Genomic DNA, 22,953 nt, shown 5'->3' with positions numbered 1-22,953 from the left:
TCCTCTACCTCACTGTCTGCCAATTAAGAGCTCCGTTCCTATGGAGGGGCTGGGTCTTTAAAAATGAGACCCACCCAAGTGTGTACACAAGTAGGCAAAGAGCTGTAGGTGATATTTAATCTGCGTGGTGTTGGTATAAAAGGTTCTGGAGGGACCAGCAGGTGGAGTAATGGTTAAGGTGCTAGACTCCCACATGGCTAACTGTGGTCTGAGTCCCCATGATGGTGTGGCCATAGCCCCTGGGGAGGGGGTGGTGTCTTACTTTCTCTCTCATTGTCTTTCTGTCTCTCTGGCGAGCACACACACCCTATGGCAAAATTAAATGAAATTTTCAAAATATAAAAAATAAAAATTTTTAAAAAAGGTTCTAGAATTGGAGACAGAAGTCATGGGTTCTAATTCTAGTTCCAGACTTCACTTTCTTTTTCTTTCCTTTTTTTTTTTTTTTGAAGAGGTTTTTTTGCTATAGGGCGCGTGCGCTCACCAGAGAGACAGAGAGATAGAAAGTGAGAAATCACCCCCCAGGGGGGATGGGCACGCCACAATCCCTTCTCCTCCATTCTCCTCTCGGGATCTTGGGCATGCACACATACGCGCCTGGCGTGAGTTTAAGCCACCGGGTCCGGGACTTGAACCGCAGTCGACTATGTGGGAGTCCAGCAACATAGCCATTACGCTAACTGCTGGTCTCCAGACTTCACTTTCTTGATCTGCATAATTGAGAAAGTGGCTCATGCTCTTGCTTCTCAAAGTTTGTAAGACGAAAGAATTGCCTAATGCAGTGTGTGTGTGCTTGTGTGTGCTTGTGTGTGTGTGTGTGTGTATGTATGAATGTATGTGTCTGATGTTATTTTTTTAGACAGGTTCTAAAAAACATGTCATGATTCTCCTGCCTCAGCCTCCCAAGTAGCTGGGACTACAGGCATATACCACTGTACTTGGCTTCTTAGGGCCAACCAGATTGAACCAGGGCCTTCAATGTGGCCCCAGCCTGCCAACACCAGCATTCAATGACTGCTACTGTGCCTGGGCCGTGACGCATTTTTAAAACATTTTGGGATCGGACGGTAGCGCAGTGATAAAAAGCAATGTTCTCTGAGGCTGATTCCCACAGGAAGGTTCTGAGTTCACATCTGAGGACCTCCCTGAGTGCGCTGGGCACACATGTGTCTGCAATCTAGGTGGGGATTAATCATCCTCTCGAGGCCCTTGTTTGGGGAGGAGGGAAGGTACCAGTAGCTCTCCCCCTCCTCCTTCTTCCTTCTCTCTCTATCCCTCATTGTCTCTTTCACTCATGGAGCAAACAAATAAACTTCATCTTTGTAAAGATTTAAATTCCAGAGCTTCACCCTAGACCAACTAGATGAGATTCTCGAGGATACGGGGCCCAGCAATCTCTACATTTACCCTTTCCTTTATCAGTGCTTCTTTTGCTTTGTTTTGGTTTGATTTGGCTTTTACTATAGGTCACACGCACTCACTAGAGAAAAAAAGAGGAGGGGGAATGTAAGAAAAAAGAGGGGGGCAATGTAAGAAATCACCCCACAGAGTGCATGGCTCCACTGCAATCCCATCTCCTCTGGTTTCTGCTTGGGATCTTGGGCACACATGCATACATGCCTGGTGTTATTTTTGAGCTACCAGGTCTGGGACTTGAACCTCGAAGCCAGCCATGTGGGATCCAACACCTTAACCTACACACTACCTGCTGGCTTCCATGTATCAATGCTTTTCATTTATGTATTTATATATTTATTTACTTAGAGAGATTTTTGCTTTAGGACACATGCACTCACCAGAGAGACAGAGAAATGGAAAGTAAGAAATCACCCCACCCCAGAGGGATAGTCATGCCGCAATCCCTTCTTTTCCATTCTCCTCTCAGAATTTTGGACATACATGCATATGAGCCCTGTTTGTTTCAAGCCGCTGGGTCCATTACTCAAACCACAGTCAACTGCATGGGAGTCCAGCAACCTAATCATTACGCCATGTGCTGGTCTTGTATCAATTCTTTTTTTTTTATTTCTTTTTTATTTTTTCATTTCTTTTTCTTTTATACATTCAATCACAATATTACTATCAATTCTTTTTAATGCCATGAGCCATGGAGCAGTATTTGGAACGAATGCACAGACAGATAGCACTGTAGAAACTGGAGCTAAACATCGACTGAACTGTCCCAGTGCCTCTCATCTTTCGGAAGTCCCTGACATAAAAATGAAATGGAGAAAAATGCAATTTTTGTCTTTTAAAAATGTTGGTAACATTCCCTGCTCTGGAGGGCTGTGGTGAAGAGTAAAAAGGGTAGTGTACGTCAGAGCCCCTGTTACCGTTCCTGGCATAAAACAGGCTCACTTTAAATGTCAACTTCCTTCCTTTCCTCCTTTAAAATGACAGAGGTTATGGGAAGATAATCCAAAATGAGGAGCCTAAGCAAGTAAATATAATATTTCTTTTTCATTTTTTTTTCCTAGCCTCTTAGACACTCTTGACATCTGCAATACCATTTATGTCAAACTTATATGAGTTAACATAAAATTCCCTGGGAAAAGTGCTATATTATAATCAATAAATATCTACTGGATGTCTACAAGGGCACGGTACAGCATGTACTTATGGGTAAAGCTAAAGATGGATAAAAGTGTTGAGTCAGGCTCACTTCCTGGAAGGTGGAGGGTGGAAAATTAAGAAGCAGCATTAATTTTTGGGTCCCTGAAGTCACAGTAGTGCAGCCCTGCCTCCAAGCACAAATGGTGCCCTGGTGGTATCTTAAAGAGTTAGTGCGATTTTCAGAAGTGCTTCTTGTATTCTTGGCTACATGAGGGTCCTTCTCCTGTATAGAACCCTGGGTTGCTGGGACAAGCAGATGGAATAATGGTTGCATCGCTGAACTCCCATAGTCGAATGTGATTTGAGACCTGGTGACTTAAAACTCATGTTGGGTGCCCAAAATCCCAAGAGGAGAATGGAGCTGGCCCAGGCCCTGGGTAAGTCTGTGTTTGAGAAGGACCTCCAGGAGAAAGTGACTCAGTAGCCATTCTCCCTGATGGGTGATTTCTTCTTTTCTGTCTCTCTGGCAAGTGCACATGTCCTATAGCAAACATTTCTCAAAAAAAAAGAAAAAAAGAAAGAAAGACAAAGAAAAGAAAAAGAGAAAGAAGAACCCTGAGTTGCTATCGAGCTGCATGGTCCTGTGTGTCCCTTAAAGTCTTCCACCAGAGCTGGATGTCGAGATGGCGCAACAGCAAAACATGACACTTTGTGAGGCTGGCCCACATGGAAAGCTTCCAGGTGTACATCTGAGTATGCTGGGCACACATGTGTCTAAGACCCAGAGCTGGCTGAAGCTGAGGATGGAAGCAAGAGTAAACATTCCCCTTATATATTAATGGGTGAGAGAGGCACTGGGTGATTTTTTTTTAACAAAGGATAAAATATTTACACTTTTTTCTTTTGCGAATATTTCCTCCAAGTCTGTGATTTATTCTTGTTGTTATTGTTGTTTTATTTTAAAAGTCTTATCTAATATAACAGATTTTATGGAGAAAAACAGACCAACTAAGGTGATGGAAAGAGAATGTCAGTGGGGGTGGGAATATCTGCAAAGTGAACAGGGAGGCTGCTTTGAGGAAGTGACATTGTACTTTGCAGGTAGGAGAGGGCTAAATCACAAAGGATCTGAATGTCAGTCTGAGGAGGTTAGAGGTTCTGTGGAGCAATAGGGACAGTGGAAAAATGAGGAGCAGCTGAGTGAGGCATGCCCATGTGTATTTAATAACTTCGCTCTACATTGAAGCCTGCATGGGACGGGAGTCAACCTGGACAGGGGCTTTCCTACCTGCTCCAGCTGCTTAATGGTATTTTCCTGTTTTTTTTCCTGCTGACTCTGAATTTCCTGCTGTTCGAGAGCAGTGGATTCCAGCTTCCAGAGCCTCTCCTTCAAGCCAGCGATGCAACTTTCCCCCAGAGAGGGTGACCCCAGCAGCTCTCGTTTATGGTCCTGCAGCATCTCCACCTTCTGCTTCAGCTGTAAGGCTTCCTGCTCCTTTTGCTACAGAGGCAATGGGGACAGAAGTCTGGAGTCACATTGGAATAACCCACACTTCCCTGGGAGACCTCTACAACCTGCTGGAGTGAAACTTCCCATTGTGCAATGCTTGCCATCTGCACCTCAGCCTTGCAGCCCCTCACAATGCTCCCTATGGGACACTAGCAAGGACTGCTCTCTGGGACAGCTCAGACAAGCATCTGCCAGGAGGATTGGGAAGGATAGGATTGGAGGAGAGCAACGCCATCATCCTTAGAATTAGACATCAGAGTTCAGAAAGGAAGTATTTGCCCCGTTTGTAAAGGAGATGTAGCCACACAGCCAAAGCTTTGTTATGTGCTTTCTGTGTGAGACAGAGCAGAGCGGCCAAGTGTCCCGAAATGACTCTTCCAAGGTAGAGAGTCAGCCCCAGAGTCCCATAATGTTGGGCTAGATCAAGAAAGAGGTGGATGCCAGGATAAAGTGCTCAGCGGTCCTCCCAGGCGGTAACAGGGACTCACAGAAGGATGAGCAGCAGCCAAGTAAGGTGCCTATGACCTATTTTAATGAAATCTCTCTGCTTTGGAGCCGACATGTCACAGGGCGCTGCTCCCAGAAAAGGCCATAGCTAACTTGTTCTCTGCCGAGTGTCTTGCCTCTCACAGGTAGACACCTTGTAACCCAGGCAGGTGACCTGAGCAAGATTACAAGATCAAGCTAGGGAAATCTGAATCTCAACCTGCCAGTCGCTGTTTGTTTTCTTTAGACATGCTGGGACCCATGGCACCAGCTGCCTGGCAGACCAGGACACCCACACGGGGTTCTCTCCCTGTCACCATTGGCAGCAGGTACACAGTGGAGTTTCCCAAGGTCAGCAACCAAGAACTGAGGTGGCTTGGGGACCCCCCCCCCTTTACCTTCAGCTGCTGCTGGAGCTGGCCCAGCTCCCACCGCACACTGGTGTTCTCCTGGGTCGCTTTCTCCCGGAGGCCCTTCTCAAACACAGACTCGCCCAGGGCCTGAGCCAGCTGCATGTCAAACCTGCCCAAGGTAAAACACATGTCATGGCACTATGAAGGGAGAAACGTGAGCAAGGTGGAGAGGGCTGGGGAGAACCACAAGGATGAGAGAATAGAATGATGGAAGGTTTGCTCGGTGTTGTTACATAGGGTTGGAAGGATATAGGGTAGGAATCTGGAATGCCACAGAGCAATTTTTAGTGTTCATATAGAGTGTTCACAAAAATACTTGGTACTATAGACTTGATCTATAGATAAAATTAAAATAGAATAAAATTATATACAATTACAGAATGAAAAATAAAAATATATAAGTATGTAGAAAAAACAAGTATCTGACTAACCAACACACGGTAAGACCTGTTAACTATACTAGGCCCAGGGACCAGCAGTTAGTGTAACGGCTATGTTGCTGGACTCCCATGTAGTCGACCACGGTTCACGTCCCGAACCCGGTGGCTTAAACTCACACCAGGCACGTGTACGTGCGTGCCCAAGATCCCAAGAGGAGAATGGAGAAGGGATTGTGGTGTGGCCATCCCCTCTGGGGGCGGGGGTGTGTGATTTCTTGCTTTCTGTCTCTCTGTCTCTCTCTGTCTGTCTGGTGAGCACACGCGCCCTATAGCAAAAAAACTCTTCAAAAAAAAAAAAAACTATACCAGGCCCAAGTTAGCATCTATTATTCATTGCCAATGAATAAAAAATAAACTATACACACACACACATATATATACATATATATAATATATACATGTCTATACATATATTTCATGTATATATGTATAGACACACACACACACATCACTAACACATGAACAAAGAATATTCTATATTTCATAGTTTGCATTAGATTGTCTGATTTATGGACTCATAAACTATATTAAAGCATGTTAATTATTGATAAAGTACTGGAAATTTATACATTCTGTCTTGCCCTTATTTTTTTCCCAAATGTGAAAGCTCAAAGACTTGACAGTACTCCTTGTTAGGGACCCTCTTGCCCCTCCATGATGAAGCTACCAGATAAGAAGCACTTTCTGTATTTTGATATCATTCTGTTCTATTGCCCTAGCCATCTACTCCCCATTACAGATGGGAAAAGCCAGAGAGGAGTCTTTGGTAAGCCTCAATAACATGTGATTTTGAGTCATCTTCCCTTGGTCCAAACAGGAAGTCCAGAGAACTTGGTATGGTAGAACCAAGCATGGAGTTTGGGCCTTGGTAATAAGAAAGTCTTCCTTGTTACAAGACTAGGCCTTGTTCTTTAATACGAGGTGGTCATTCTAAGTTTGAGAAAGCCCATCATAAATTCCAGAAGGGAGCCCTCCTGCTGGAATAGCCCAGGAACTTTCTGATTGGCTGTTGGTGACATCACTCAAGAGGGGCAATTTGCTGCCTCTAAATGGAAACATTGCAATGAGAGTGATGGTCCAGGAGTCCCAATGTGCAGGTCTGGGCTGGAATCCACAGAGCACCAGTCCTTACAATACAGCAAGAAATATGTTATTGTGTACACTGACAGAGGAGGAAACTCAAGTTCAAAGGTGATTTCACCCCGAATTCTAAAGTGGTGTAAGTGGGCTTGAGCCAACTTCCCCAGTGTCTTAGCTACTTCCCCAACTACCTGTTGCCCTGGGACAGGTGAGGCAAGATAGCAGGGGCCAGAAAGTGACTTGAAGTTCCAGAAGAGTCCTTGACTTAACAGGCCACCTAACGTCAAAAAATAGCTCCTGGAGCTCTGACTTTCGAAACACATTGACTGACCCACTGCCTGAGACCAGACGGATTGGCATACACCCTTCTGCACTAGGGGTCAGCCTAGGGACAAGACTCCCATGAGTGAGGGGGTCAGTGAGACTAGCATAGGGCTTACTGCAAGAGTTCTGTCACCCCTTGGAACTGAGCTTTGTGACCCAGAGGGTAGTCATGGCAATAAGAAGCCAAACCCAAATAAAACCATTCTGGGTCACTCTGAACCTAGAAGCCAAGACAGGACAGGAAACTCTCTCAGCATGGGAACATCACTCTACCTGGGTGCAGCAAATGAAGGTGGCAGCTGCATCTACAGTTTGACTAAATGTGGAGAGGTGCAAAGATCTCGCCCTCACCATAGCCGTTCAGCCTGCATTTTCACCATTAGTCTGAGACTTCTGCTGCCCCCTATAGGCTTCCTACTGAAATGCTCACCTATCTGAAAAGGGAATGGTGGTTATCTGCAATTAGCATCAAGGCATAAATTAGCTTCTGCCGAGAGATGATAGTAGAGAGAGAATCTCAAGACAAGTACGTTTTGTAAGGAAGGAATTTATGAATAGAGAAATGGGGACCCCAGGGAGGTCCTTAAGTCACTGGAATGAAGGATTCTGTCTAAGCAGGTGAGGGAAGGAGTAGAGGGATAGAATTCTTGTGGCTGCATAAATTCTAGAGGCCAGCTCCCTCCCCATCAGAGAGGCAAAACCAAGGTCATCGCAGCTGGGAGAGACCTGGTGGATGATGGCAGCCACACCTCTCATTTTACTGATGAGGTCTGACAGAGCTATTCATTGGCATCGAGTGACCTGTTAAATCCAAGGACTCCTCTAAAACATCAGTCACCCTCTGGCCAAGAAAGGCAGAGTCACTTGACAAGATCACACAACAAATGGCCAAGGACAAATTGAACCCTTTTCCCCACTTCAAGGGTAAGGTTTAGCCAGAGCCTCCTTAGAGAAATGGAAAATGGAGCAGAATAAGGGATCAGCAAGAAGAGAAGGAACATCTCCTATCTTGGAGGGCATGCTAGCAACCCCCAGAAGATCTTTTTTTTTTTTTTTTCCCAGATGAAGAAGCCAGCTAAGGAAAGCTCAAGGATACATGAAGGAAAAAAAAAAAAAACTAGCAGATCAAGTTCAAAAGCTATGCCACCTCCATGGAAATATTGGGTCATCAGAAAAGTCATGACACAGTTTTGCATAGAAAAATAGAAAAAGGTATAGCATCACTTTCCCAATGACCCAAAATAATTCTGCTTGCTACTTCTTGGAAAAGGAGCACCCTCAGTAAAAACCAAGACGTGGAAATTTTTTTCTGTATTTTGTCCTGTATCTTTTAGAAGAAGATGAAGTCCACCTATTTGTCACCTACAAAGTCTCCATGAGGGTTTACTCAACTCAAAACAAGACCCCCCCACATACCTCTACCCTCACCAAGTAAGCTAAAGAACTTTCCATACAGCCAGACTGTCCAGAGATAAAAATCCTCACAGGTGCTGGGGTTTTGCTAGAAGCCCGTGAGTGTGGGCCTGGGTACACAGTCCAACCTCTACCACTGCCTAGCTGTGACAGACAACTCTTAACAAGAAAGCAAGGAGGAGACTCAGTGTGCAGATTTAAGGCTGACCTCTCATTTGTGCAAAAGGTCTAGCTCTTCCAGAATTGTTGACGTGGTTTAAGAGCACAAACTCTAAATGAGAAGGGCAGGGTTTCCATTTTTTTTGTTTCCCTCTCATTCTTTTAACTCATTTTCAACAGTGAGAAGAGGAAACAGAATTTAGTCCACTTAAGATGTACCCACCACCTAATTTAGTCACCACAAGGGGGCGTTCTCACTTGCAGCCTATGTATAAAGTCTCTGAGGTTGAGAGGGTTGAGTGACCTGCCCAAGATCACACAACCAGAAAGAGGTACCACTGGGACTTGAATCAAGAAGGTTTATATCAGTGCCTACACTCCTAACCACCATGAGACACTATCCTGACCCTCCGTAAGAACCCCTTTACCTGACAGATGGAAATGCTAAGGCCCAGAGAGGTCAAGAAAGTTCCCCAAAGTCACACTGGTAACAGAATAGAGTAATTTCTTGCTGGATTCTTGAGAGAACCAGACAGAAATAAGGTGTGAGAAAGAAGGGAGAAAACTAGGGTGGAGTAAGGTTAAGCAACATGGAAGATGAGGAGGCATGACAGAAGTGAGGAGGCTATAGAGGAGAACCTGGAGACCCAGAGGACCCAAGCACCAATGCAGCCCACCCCGGTAGCCCAGGTGACGGTGTGGGACACAACTCACTTCTTCTGCTTCTTCTCCAGCTCATGGTTTCGGCTCTGCTGGTTTTCCAGTAGCACACGGGTGTCCTCCAGGTCACAAGTTAGATGGTGGCATTTCCTCTTCAGCTGGTGAGCTGTCTTCTTGGCTCCCTCATAAGCACTCTGCAGTTCCCCAAGCTATGGGAGGAACAGAATAATTTACCTGGCTCTGTGGGTGCCAAATGGCTTTTTTTTTTTTTTTTTTTTTTTGCGTGTGTGTGCTTAACAGAGAGAGAGAGCAACAGACAGAGACAGAGAGAGGGAGAAAGCATCCCCCAGTGGGACATGGTGCACCACAGTCCCTTCTCCATTTCTCCATCCTCTTGGGATTCTGGGCATGCACATGTAGACAGTGTGTTTTTCAGACCACTGGGTGTTGGATTCAGATGGCATCCTTAGCCTTGTGAGATCCACCTCTCTTTACTAGGCCATGGCACTAGCTTGAATGGGCTTTGTAACTGTTTATTCCAAAGAGCTGCCATTTCCAAAGTGAGCTTAACGGATCAGACACTGGGGCTGGAGAAGCCCTGTCTTCACCACTTTCTACCTGTGTCACCTCCAGGATGCTACTTCCCTGAGCCTCAGTTTCCTGAGAGACAAAACGGAGATAATCCCATCCATCTCTTAGAGATGTTGTAACTTTCCTTCAATAATCCTCCTGCCAACACACACACATCTGCCCTGCTTTAGGCAGATGGCCCTTGAGCTCTGAGAACTTCATAGTCCCATCAGCTGCTATAATCTGGGGAGATTAGTGAGGATTCTGTATGGGGCCATCAAAATGACATACCTAGAAACTCTGACCAGGAAGCCCAAGAGTCAGGTCTTAAAGGTTAGAGCAGTTGATAATACTTGGGATGGGCTGAGCTACATGGAGACACACACAGCTTTAAACAAACAGAAAAAGAAAAGCCTCTTGCATCTTCCTTCAAGGAAACACCCTCCCAATGTTCTAGTTTAGATCTGGGAAAGAGCGCAACTCAGCACACTCGCTTTGAAGAAATGGCCTCATTAAAGAATTGCTTTAAATAAGCAAAACTCTGAGTTAATGAAGCCTGTAATTCTAAATTCAGTATTTGAAGGCAAATGGGATGTTTTCTTATATTCTGCCGCTCAGAAAAGGTTGCAGTTTTATTACTTTTTAATGTAGCATGAATATCTTCCTTCCTTAGGGAAACTGACCCGACTTTATAATTTGTTATTAAAGAGCTGGGCTGCGGTTGTCCTTCTGTGTTTGTCAATGGCTCAGAATGTCTCTTGAGGATCATGATGCAGTGTCCATCTTGGAAGTGACCATTAAAACTATCATCACCCCGGAGAAGAGCTGAGTCTTATTTCCATGGTTTATAAAACCCCATGTAATCTCCCCCTGGCCCTCCTCTGCAAAATGATCACATGATACATTTTTCCTCAGGTTGAATATTAAAGACAGGCAAAGGTGATGTCCAACCTAGGGCTCTTACATTGGAAGGGGGAGACCGAGAAACAAACAGATAATTAAAGCACAACATGACAAGGCTTATATTTGGGGAGACAGTTCAGGGACTCCCAACCCAATCTGTACCAGCAAAGCCTTTGTGATGAGTGACATTTATACTGAAATCTTAAGAATAGTTGGAGTGCCAGCCCCAAAGCACAGTGATTAAGCCCTGTGCCTTGAGAGCCAGATCCCACATGACCAACCATAGTTCAAATCCCAGCCCCAGCAGCTTGAAAAACATGTCAGATGCAGATACATGGGTGTCTAAGCTCCTGACAGGATAGAGGATGGAAATGCTAAGGCCCAGAGAGGTCAAGAAAGTTCCCCAAAGTCACACTGGTAACAGAATAGAGTAATTTCTTGCTGGATTCTTGAGAGAACCAGACAGAAATAAGGTGTGAGAAAGAAGGGAGAAAACTAGGGTGGAGTAAGGTTAAGCAACATGGAAGATGAGGAGGCATGACAGAAGTGAGGAGGCTATAGAGGAGAACCTGGAGACCCAGAGGACCCAAGCACCAATGCAGCCCACCCCGGTAGCCCAGGTGACGGTGTGGGACACAACTCACTTCTTCTGCTTCTTCTCCAGCTCATGGTTTCGGCTCTGCTGGTTTTCCAGTAGCACACGGGTGTCCTCCAGGTCACAAGTTAGATGGTGGCATTTCCTCTTCAGCTGGTGAGCTGTCTTCTTGGCTCCCTCATAAGCACTCTGCAGTTCCCCAAGCTATGGGAGGAACAGAATAATTTACCTGGCTCTGTGGGTGCCAAATGGCTTTTTTTTTTTTTTTTTTTTTTTTTCAGCATGTGTGTGCTTAACAGAGAGAGAGCGACAGACAGAGACAGAGAGAGGGAGAAAGCTTCCCCCAGTGGGACATGGTGCACCACAGTCCCTTCTCCATTTCTCCATCCTCTTGGGATTCTGGGCATGCACATGTAGACAGTGTGTTTTTCAAACCACTGGGTGTTGGATTCAGATGGCATCCTTAGCCTTGTGAGATCCACCTCTCTTTACTAGGCCATGGCACTAGCTTGAATGGGCTTTGTAACTGTTTATTCCAAAGAGCTGCCATTTCCAAAGTGAGCTTAACGGATCAGACACTGGGGCTGGAGAAGCCCTGTCTTCACCACTTTCTACCTGTGTCACCTCCAGGATGCTACTTCCCTGAGCCTCAGTTTCCTGAGAGACAAAACGGAGATAATCCCATCCATCTCTTAGAGATGTTGTAACTTTCCTTCAATAATCCTCCTGCCAACACACACACATCTGCCCTGCTTTAGGCAGATGGCCCTTGAGCTCTGAGAACTTCATAGTCCCATCAGCTGCTATAATCTGGGGAGATTAGTGAGGATTCTGTATGGGGCCATCAAAATGACATACCTAGAAACTCTGACCAGGAAGCCCAAGAGTCAGGTCTTAAAGGTTAGAGCAGTTGATAATACTTGGGATGGGCTGAGCTACATGGAGACACACACAGCTTTAAACAAACAGAAAAAGAAAAGCCTCTTGCATCTTCCTTCAAGGAAACACCCTCCCAATGTTCTAGTTTAGATCTGGGAAAGAGCGCAACTCAGCACACTCGCTTTGAAGAAATGGCCTCATTAAAGAATTGCTTTAAATAAGCAAAACTCTGAGTTAATGAAGCCTGTAATTCTAAATTCAGTATTTGAAGGCAAATGGGATGTTTTCTTATATTCTGCCGCTCAGAAAAGGTTGCAGTTTTATTACTTTTTAATGTAGCATGAATATCTTCCTTCCTTAGGGAAACTGACCCGACTTTATAATTTGTTATTAAAGAGCTGGGCTGCGGTTGTCCTTCTGTGTTTGTCAATGGCTCAGAATGTCTCTTGAGGATCATGATGCAGTGTCCATCTTGGAAGTGACCATTAAAACTATCATCACCCCGGAGAAGAGCTGAGTCTTATTTCCATGGTTTATAAAACCCCATGTAATCTCCCCCTGGCCCTCCTCTGCAAAATGATCACATGATACATTTTTCCTCAGGTTGAATATTAAAGACAGGCAAAGGTGATGTCCAACCTAGGGCTCTTACATTGGAAGGGGGAGACCGAGAAACAAACAGATAATTAAAGCACAACATGACAAGGCTTATATTTGGGGAGACAGTTCAGGGACTCCCAACCCAATCTGTACCAGCAAAGCCTTTGTGATGAGTGACATTTATACTGAAATCTTAAGAATAGTTGGAGTGCCAGCCCCAAAGCACAGTGATTAAGCCCTGTGCCTTGAGAGCCAGATCCCACATGACCAACCATAGTTCAAATCCCAGCCCCAGCAGCTTGAAAAACATGTCAGATGCAGATACATGGGTGTCTAAGCTCCTGACAGGATAGAGAAATGGAGGGAAAGATTGCAGTGTGACCATATCCCATTGCATGTTGTGGGGAAGGGGTTCCTCTCTCATGAAAGAGCCCTTTAGGAGATAACAACTATCTGGGCAGGGGTGAGAAAGTGTATCCTTGTGAGAAGAAACAGTGTACATAAAGGCCCAGAGATGAGAAAGAATGCATTTTTGGAAGGAGAAAAAAAAAAAAAAAAAACAGTATGGCAGAAATCAGTAGCATGCTGGAGTTGGCTGAACCAACATCCAAGAGTCAATCAAACAGTATGGCAGAAATCAGTGGCATGCTGGAGTTGGCTGAACCAACATCCAAGAGTCAATTCTCCACCTCTCCTCCAACTTCCAGGTTCAGTGGCATCGCAATGGCAGTTTGAAATTGGCCATGGTTGGGACCAGCAGGTGGCATGGTGGTTAAGGTGCTAGATACTCCCACATGGCTGACCATGGTTTGAGTCCCGGACCTGGTGGCTTGCTTTCTCACTTTCTGTGTGTGTGTGTGTGTGTGTGTGTGTGTGTGTGTGTGTGGCGAGCGCACGCGCCCTACAGTGAAAATCTCTCCAAAAAAAAAAAAAAGAAAAGAAATTGACCGTGGTGGGAGGACTTACACCATGGGAACTGCATAATGCTGCAAATCAATGTTTTATTTGTTTTTTTTTTTCCTTTTTCCCTCAGAGAGCCATTTATCTGCATGCTATTGGTTAGAATGCAGACTAATTAGAATGTAGAAGTAGCTGGGGACAATAGAAGACAGGTAGAGAAGCCAAACTCACTACATTCATCTACAAAGTCTAGAGAAGATACTATATATAGGTGTGATTACATTATATTTGTATTTATATACATATTATATATATACACACATGCATATATACATATATATTCTTATACACACACACACACAAACACACACACACACACACACACACACATGTGCTTTTAAGAAAGGAAAATTTCAGAATATCAGAAACACAGAGAACACAAAGCCAGAAGAATAATAATAGATACTGGTAGCATGGCAGCCAAGATGAGGGAGAAGAGCAGATGACAGATTTGGAAATATTCCTCGAGAAAGAGACTTAAGTTTAAATACACAGATAGACAGGAGTCAAGACCTTGGGCTCATAGACAATGAGCAGTTGGAATGCATACCCTTGCATTGTCACAGCCTTTAAAGAGCTTCCCTTTAGAGAGAGGGGACAATAAAAGCTCCATCCATTAGCCTGGATGGTGGCAAAAAAATTAAAAAGAAAGAGAGAAGAAAATGCTTGCATCCTGGAGCCAGTAGATGTTAAGATGCTGCATTCCCACTTGGTCAACCACAGTTCAAGTCCTGGACCTGATGGCTTGAAAAATCACTCTGAGTACATTAAAATGTATGCCCAGGATTCCCGGAGGAGTATGGAGGAGAAGCATGGCCAGCCCTCCTGGGGTTGATGTCTCACTTTCCCTCTCTCTGTCTCTCTCCAGCAAGTGTACGCATCCTATGGAAAAACAAAACAAAACAAATTAAACAAAGCTTGCTTCCATTCTGGCTCTAGGTAGGAAAGAAAGAATAAAAATCGTGGGTCTGTGCTTGATGAAGGTTTAGAGATCAAGCTGACACATTTCACATGTTGCAAATATCTGAGACTAAGAATTTAGTATATGGGTCAGCTGATGGCATGGTAGTTAAAGCAACTTGACCAACCCACTTGACCAACCATGCAATTCAAGTCCTGGACCCCAAAAATGCTGGGAACATGTGTGTGCATGTCCAAAATTCTGAAAGAAAAATGGAGGAGAAGGGATTGCAGTGTGACCATTTCCCATGGGGAAGGTACTTTTTCACTTTCCTTCTCTCTCCCTCTCTCCCTCTCTCCCTCTCTCCCTCTCTCTCTCTCCAGTGAGAGTATTTGCCCTCTAGCAAAATTCAAACAAATAAAAAGGAATTTAGTATAATCTCAGGGACTGCTACAAAAGAAATTCAAAAGTATTTCTGATAGAGGAACATATCCACACCCTGTTATCAAAGGACTCCAATTAAAATCAATAAAAAGTAAAGCTAAACACATAATTAAAATCAATTGAAGATTAACTCACAAGAAAAATAAAAAACAGTTAAATACACAAATGTACCATGAAGGTGGGGGTGGAGGGTGGGGGATGAGGAGGAACATTCTACAATGCAGAACACCCTAGACTACTGGGGTGGGCACAGAGGGACCTGTAGAAGACGAGCTCACAACCAACATTTACAAAAAACGTTCAAGTGGAAAATCTACCATGACAGCCTAATTTACAATGATTCAACAGTCTGAAGGAGACTGAAAGATTCTGTGGCTGCAGTGTGGTGGGTGGTTGAGGGGAAGAAGCTAGAGGCAGGGGACTCGTTAGAAGCCTGATCTTCTGTTCTAGATGAGAAACAGAGATAGCAGATTAGAATAGAAGCCATGGGAATGGATGAAGTCTGACAATTTTAAGAGTATAATAGTTATTTGATAGATAAGAATCTGATATCTAAAAGGGAAGATTATTTCCACAAGGTCCACACAGAAATGGAAATGGAACACATGTATCCTGAGTTCATGTACATGTTCTTTGTAACACAGTAGCATGTCTCTGGATAGAAGACCATGGAAAGAAAGTATGTTCCGTACTCCACAATGTCTAGCATGTGTATTGACAGCAGTGGTGGATAAACAGGAAGTGGTTGGTGCCCACTTCCTCCCTCCCCAGGATCAGCCACAATGGAGGTGAGAACTGTCCACTCCCTGGCCCCTCTGCCACCCAGACTAAGCACTACCTCTTACCTTCTGCTCCAGCTCTTTCCTGGATGACAGTTCTGAGTCCAGTCTCTCCTCACATTGCTGCAGACGCTTTCTAAGGAATTCATTCTCCATTTGAGCGCAGTCAAAACGCATTTGCCACTCGTCCGCTGTTTAACAGGGTCAGGGAGGCCAGGAGGAGGCCAAGTGAAAGTCAAGCAAAAGTGAGAGTGGCTTTGGTCCACTTTCTTGATTATAGGCATGCAATATCACAATATTAATGGAGCCTCTACATCCCAATGTTGGACTTCCGGTTAAGAAAACGGTTTAAAGCATGTCACTATTTTGTTGTTTGTTTATTTATTTCATGAAAGCAAGAGAGGAAGACAGTACCTTTTGCAGAGTCTCACACCACAGTCACTCCTGCTGCCTTCTAAGCCAGCCAGGATCATAGTCACATGCACCAGGCATGTACAGGTTAAACAGGGAACCTAACCCATGATACTCCATCTGGATTCAGCTGTTTGTATTACCACTGGGCCACAGAGCTGGACTAAGAAACTGTGTGTTAAGTCCAAATTTAAATGAATGCTTCTTCCAGGAAACCTTTCCTGACGACCTCTGGCTATCTAGCTTGCAGTTCTAAGACTGTTCACCTTATACTGTTCAATTATCTCTATGAGTATACTTTTCTTTTCTGAGGGGATTTCATAATCTTTAAGAGCAGGGAGCTGTTTAAGTCATCTGAGAGTCCTTAACACTCTCTAGAAGAGTTTTCTACACACAGAAGATTCCCCATACACGTGGATACAAGTTGACTAATTACTAATGCCTCCAGTAAAATCAATGGGCAAAAAGAATCATCCTGCCTTGGTTAAAAATCTCAAAAAAAAGAAGAAAAAAAACACTGGGTTGTTCGACTAAAATTGTTTGGCTGAATAGAATGGGATAGTTGAAGGGCCAGTGGGTGGTACAGTGCTTAAGGCGCTGGACTCCCACATGGCCCACTGCAGTTCAACTCCCAGACCTGGTTGCTTGAAAGTCACGTGTGTGTGTGTGTGTGTGTGTGTGTGTGTGTGTGTGTATCCAAAACCCCAGGAAGAAAATGGAGGCAAAAGGACTGTGGCATGGTCATCCCCTCTAGGGGGTGATTTCTCACTTTCTCTTTTTCTTTCTCTCTATCTCTCCAACAAGTGCACATGCCCCAAAGAAAAATTCTCTTTCAAAAAATAAAAATAAAAAACTTTAAAAAGATAACTGTAACCTAGTATGACAGGGATCTTACAAGAGAAACTTACAAAAAGAGCACTCAAATTCATAAAGGCAACACACTTGTTTAATTCATCATTGTATTCCCAAAATATACTAAAGTGCCCAGCATATATAATAGGAAGGGCTCAATAATTTTAAATAGAGAGGTGGATGGTTTGATAGATTATGGTAGAGCAGAGTGTTAAAAACCGTTGGGAGGGAGACTAGCTGGTGGCATGGTGGTTAAGGCACTGTACTCCCACATAGCTGACTTAGGTTCAAGTCCCATACCTGGAGGCTTGCGCTCTCTCTCTCTCTCTCTCTCTCTCTCTCTCTCTCATAAGCACATATGTCCTATAGCAAATTAAAAATAATAATAATAAGTGAAATTAAATAATTATTTAAAGAAATAGATAAGTGGAATGGTAGATGGATGGACATCAGGGTAGATGGATAGGTACATACATGAATGGTAGGATTCAGGTCTTGGAAGAGATGACCCAAATAGAAATTTCCACATCATTAGCCCCAAAGATCAATGATCTAACAGTAAAGAGTTAAAACGTGTTTGAGTTTCTAGCAAGGTAGAGAATATCATGGGAAAAGAATCCTGTCTCCCTATCAGGAAAAAGCCTCACAGAGGCGAGCAGAATGGCTGAAAAGGGAAGAGGAAGTCACAGAAGGCGTCACCACAGCTTTCTCTGTGCTGTGACAGGCTACAGAACAAGTGGCCTGAAGGGGCAGGATGAGCAGGTAAGGTATGGCTCTCCATTCCTCCAGGCTTATCTCCACCCAGCACCCCCACCCATGGCACCTGCTCCTGCATAACTCAGCCTTTCATCATCTGGTTAGCATTTTCCTGGGTTCATCTGATCTCCGATCTCCATACATAGACTACAAATTTCTTGAAAGTAGGACCCAACTAAAATTCTTCTGTAAGAAGAATTTTATATGATTATATATGATTAAAAATTCTCTTTAAATATTTAGCCATGCATGAAGGAAGAAAAGACTTTTTTATGTATATAATTTATAGTCCAGCTTGATCCATGCAGGAGGTTGTGGTGCCATCACGGGGGTATGATTAAAGTGTTTTATTGCTTCTTTCAAATTTCCTATCTTTAAGAAATTTTCTGTAATGAGTATATATTACTTTCATAATGAAAAACAAAATATTTGTGGACTGGCTTCCTGGAATGAGCATCTAGAGCTGAGAGGCAATATGGCATCGTGACTAATGTGCTCAGGAGCTGAGTGTCCCTCCCCACCCCACCCAACTCCCCTGTCTTATCCCGGGAGAACAAGCCGGGCAGCATCCTTAGCCATGAATCTCAGCCAGATGCCAGTGGGGCTGATGTTCCTCTGGAGAAACTGCACTGTCCCACCCTGCCAGTTGTGTGATCCCCACTCCCACCTGCCCTTGATCTCGTTGGGTCTCTGTATCAGAGAATCTCAAACCCCTCTCTATCACCTTCCCTGGTAATACCTGCCCTTGGTGTAGCTAGAATGAGAGAAAAAAAAGCCAAGTAGAAAGTAAATGTGCCTTGTCTTTTCTCCAAAAAGTGGCTAAATACTTCTTGTCAATCATCTATGACTATCCATGACCACCTCCATTGGCCTGAAGTCTCTCATCCAGTTAAGAGATAGAGTCAAGATCCCAATTCAAAAATGGGAATTCATACTTTTCACTTTCAACCACTAAACTGACTTCATAAAAATGTGTATTTAAGGGACCAGCCATAACGCAATATTCTACAGGACTGACCCACAAGAGAAAGTTCTGGGCCCAAGTTCAGAGACTCCCCTGAACATGCTGAGTGTATGTGTGCCCATAATCTGGGGCTGGCTAGAGCTGAGAGTGGATCACTGTGTGGAGACCCTTTCAGGAATGTTATCTCTCTCTCTCTTGCTCACAGATAAAAGGAAAGGAGGAAAGGGGAGGGGACGGGAGAAAGGAAAGAGGGAGGGAAGAATGATATGCATTTAAAATATTTGTATAAATATAAAAATGGCTTGCCCATGAAGCCAATTTTTGTTATTATTCTTTGCTTTGTTATTAAACAGCACCTGCCATACAAATAATTTCTCATTTGGGACATTGCTGGATTAGCTGCTTAAGGTCTGTCTGTTCCATTAGACACTAAGCTCCAGTAAAGGGCAAGGCAGTGCCTTTTTGCCCTTCCATCCCCTGAGGCAGCATCTAGCACATTGTAAGTGCTCAGTGTGTACCTGTGAATGGATGGATGAAACAAAAAATGGCTTTGTCCACCAGCCATCCAAACCCAAGAGTCCAGGCTGCTCACCTCCTCCAGTGTGATTCCTTTCCAAGTCATTCAACTGAATTTTATGCTGGGCTTCTTCTAACTGTTTCTCCACTTCTCCCAAATTCTTCTGAACTTGCTCATACTTGCTCTGGAAGAAATGGTTCAAGGTCCAAATGGGAGCTGGCCAGAAGCCTGGGCTCGCCATTTCACCATGGTACCTTCCCACCAGGGACTGGCCACTTCCTACACAGTCTTGACCCATGTAGATGCCAACAAGCCAGCCTCTCTCTACACGTTCCTTATCCAAACCACCCCCAAGGCCAGGGACTTTCCACCCTCTGTTCCTAAGGAGTGCTCACCATAATACTTCCAAAGCCAAGACTCGGGAAGACCCCCAGGACCATAGGCATGGGAGTCAGTTCGTCTGTGCATCTTGTTTAGGCTTACCAGTCTAAGTTATGAGCACAGGGTGGGCAGGTTCAACTGTTCCCAACCATCCCATTCAACTACCCATGACCACTCACCTTAAGCTCCTGAACCTCCCGGAAGGCCTGCAGCCTCTCTGCCCGCTCACTTTCCAGTGCCTGGCAGGCCACATCACCTTTGAAGCGCTCATCAGCAAGTTCTGTGGTCAAATCAGCAATCTAGGGTAGGGGGATGGGGTGGTCAAGAAAAGGACATTCATAGGGGCCAATCATCCTCCTCCTCCCCACACTTTCTAGGACTACCCTTGGGCAAATCACTGGCTATGATGAAAAGCAGTCCTTTAGTGTAATCAAGTGATTTAGAGAACAGACTTCAGAATTTTATCTGTCTTGGTGTGGTTGAATTTGGGGTCCAACACCCCCTAGCTGTGTGACTTTTAACCCAGCAGGATGCCATCTGATTCTGTTTTCTTAACTTTTAAAGGAGGAAATAGGTCAACCATGGTGGCTCAGTGGTAATGCAATGCTCTGTGATGCTGAAGCTGCATAGGAAGGTCCCAAGTTCACATCCCAAGGCTTCCCTGCTTGTGCATGCATGTGCTGTGATCCTGGCTGAAGCTGGAGGTGGATCCCAGCGTGGAGACCCTCTCGGGAAATGTCTCTTCTCTCTCATCCCTACCCCTGAAGAAATAAATAAATGGAGAAAATAACCTACAAAATTATTTGAGCATGAAGTGAGAAAATTTATAGAAAGCTTAGCACAGATCCTGGCACATAGCAAGAACTCAATAAAAAAAAAATAGCCATTGAAGTGGATGCTCTTAACAAATCCTCAGTGAACCATCCTGCTGGACTGGCCCAACACCCTCCCTCAGTAAGACACATTGATGGACGTCCACAGCACTGAATTCTCTCAGCCAGGAAACCTCCCTATAGCTTCCCGGGGTCCACCTGCCTCTCCCAGGCAATAGTCATGCCTGCCCAGTATCAACTGTGTTCCCAATCTGTTTTTGCCAGTGCATTTTTAATGTAATTATCTACAGAGTTAGCAATTATATAAACCTAGTATATACGACTGGACATAGAGTTTCCATGGAAACTGTGCTTAATGTTTTGGAAGGAATTAATAAAGGTGAGTTGCTTTTGTAAATGTTCCCAAATAAAATAAAATAACCAGCAGATTGTGAAATGGTTATGTCGTTGGATTCGCACATGGATCCCACGGCTTGAAACTCACACCAGGAATGTGTGCATACATGCTCAAAATCCCAAGAGGAGAATGGAGGAGAAGGGATTGCATTATGGCCATTCCCCCATGGAGTGATTTTTCGCTTTCTGTCTCTCCAGTGAGCACATATGCCCTATAGCAAAAAATTTCTCTAAAAAATAAAATTTAAAATAATTGAAGTATAAACTTAGGCTTCCAATAGGTCATCAGAAAAGTCATGACTTGTTTTTCTATATATATATTTTTTAATTTTTTTTGCAAAAGTGCATCATGACTTTTCTGATGACCCAATACATTCAAATTGCGTTGTCATTGTTCCCCATTAGAAACCAAAGTAGAAACCATAAGATTGTGTTTGAAGCGTGTGGTTTAAGAAAGATGGACCACGTGTAGAAAATGCATGGACAGACTATGTGGTCCTCCTTCAGAAGTGCAGGGAGTTAAGGTGTACATGTTTTAAGTTAAAACTAAAAACCATGGGAGGCGGACAGTGGCACCACAGTAACACACGATGCTCTGTGAGGTAGAATCACATGGATAGGTTACAAGGTCACATACAGAGACTTCCCTGAGGACACTGGGCATATGTGTGCCCATATGTGCTGGCTGGGACTGGGGTTGGGTCACGATGCCAAGACTGCTGTGGGTGCTGACTTTGTCTCTCTCCCTCACGGGATAAATAAATAAACAAAAATTCTAAATACATTTGTAAAATAAAAATGCGTACAGCTGTGGTGGACCAGTTGTGACACAACATTCCAAAATGCTGGAGCCACGGTTCTTGTCCCAAGGTTGAGCTGTGTACACTGGGTGCATGTGGTTCCTGCCCTGAACTGGGCTGACTGAGGCTGGAAGTGGATCATGGCATGAAGATCCTGTAGGGAATGTCAATCTCTATCTCTCTTTCTCTTTGTCTGTCTCACCCTCTCATGGAGGAAATAAATAAATATAAACTTAGAAAACTTAAAATTGTTTGCTTTTTCAGGATTTCCCACTTGCACTGATTTTATTTTTCCCAATTAACTGACCAACTATAGATACCTACTGGGTAAGGGCCTTTGTGTTATTATTGTTCCAAAAATGCAGCCCTCAGGGCTCAGGCATATGCCTAAGAAATTAGGAGAGAAATGACAGTGGAGGGTCTATGGGGAAGCTCAGAAACAACCTCACACAGAACCAGGGTTGCTTATCACGAAACTGAGGCTACCTCTTCTCAGAGGCAGCAGCTAAAGTTGAGAAGCAAAAAACAAACAGAGAAGACTCAAAGTACAATGTTTAAGTCCAGACTCAACAACTAACCTGTCATTTGACCATGACAATCTTTTCCTGTCCAGGGCCTTGGTCAATTGAGCTGTGAAAAGCTTTGAATTAGATGAGGTCTCATGTGTTCCTGGCATGTTGCATATGAAGATATCAAAACACCTCACTCTCCCACCAGACCCTCTGCATCATAACAGTGCTTAGAGGCAACTGTGGAGTGTTTTCATAAAAAGTTAAGTGTTCTTATTTTTAAGAGATATTTTTGCTTTTTTCTTAATGTATTTTTATTTCAATTTCTTTTATACATTTAATCACATATGTCACTTAGCTTGCACAGTGAATTTTCTAACATGTATACATTTCTCACCAATCCAGTCGGGAGTACTATATACACCATTTTCAACAAACAATAATACACCTCTCTGTCCCACAAATGCCCCGCCCCTCCATTTCTCTCCCCCATGCACCTCCTCAGCCTCTCTTCCCTCACCCACTCTCTTCCCACACTGTATCCAGTATTTATAACCATTTTCTATGTTTCTATATCTTCTAGTCATTCAGTTTTGGCCATAGAGTGCAGACAGTCAATATATAGTAAGTGGAGACATACAATGTCTCTCCTTCATAGCCTGACTTGCTTCACTCAGAAGTAAATCTTCCATATTCATCCACTTTCTGTCAAAAGCCAGGGTCTTGTTTTTTTGGGGTTTTTTGCTTGTTTGTTTGTTTGTTTTGTTTTGTTTTGTTTTTTTATGGCTGAGTGGTATTCTATAGAGTATATGTGCCACACTTTTTTTTTTTTTGAGAGGGGTTTTTTTTTTTTTACCTTTAGGGC

General features: G+C 44.0%; 1 protein-coding gene across 3 annotated transcripts in view; it reads right to left on the bottom strand.

Moving 5' to 3' along the window:
- The window catches only part of MYO18B (myosin XVIIIB), a 305,047-nt gene that overhangs the window by 117,204 nt on the left and 164,890 nt on the right, over positions 1–22,953 (bottom strand). For all 3 annotated transcript variants that reach the window (XM_006147864.2, XM_006147865.1, XM_006147866.1), the window contains 6 exons: positions 19,730–19,849; positions 19,245–19,353; positions 15,736–15,860; positions 11,156–11,310; positions 4,948–5,071; positions 3,842–4,054 (listed from right to left, as the gene is read on the bottom strand). In XM_006147864.2, the coding sequence (XP_006147926.1) occupies positions 3,842–4,054; positions 4,948–5,071; positions 11,156–11,310; positions 15,736–15,860; positions 19,245–19,353; positions 19,730–19,849 (846 nt within the window). The remainder of the gene's footprint in view (positions 1–3,841; positions 4,055–4,947; positions 5,072–11,155; positions 11,311–15,735; positions 15,861–19,244; positions 19,354–19,729; positions 19,850–22,953) is intronic.

The sequence above is a fragment of the Tupaia chinensis genome, unplaced genomic scaffold (genome assembly GCF_000334495.1).
Source record: "Tupaia chinensis unplaced genomic scaffold, TupChi_1.0 Scaffold000226_1, whole genome shotgun sequence".
Classification (NCBI taxonomy): Eukaryota; Metazoa; Chordata; class Mammalia; order Scandentia; family Tupaiidae; genus Tupaia; species Tupaia belangeri.
Note: the sequence above shows the minus strand (reverse complement) of the source record. Positions and strands in the feature narration are given on the sequence as shown.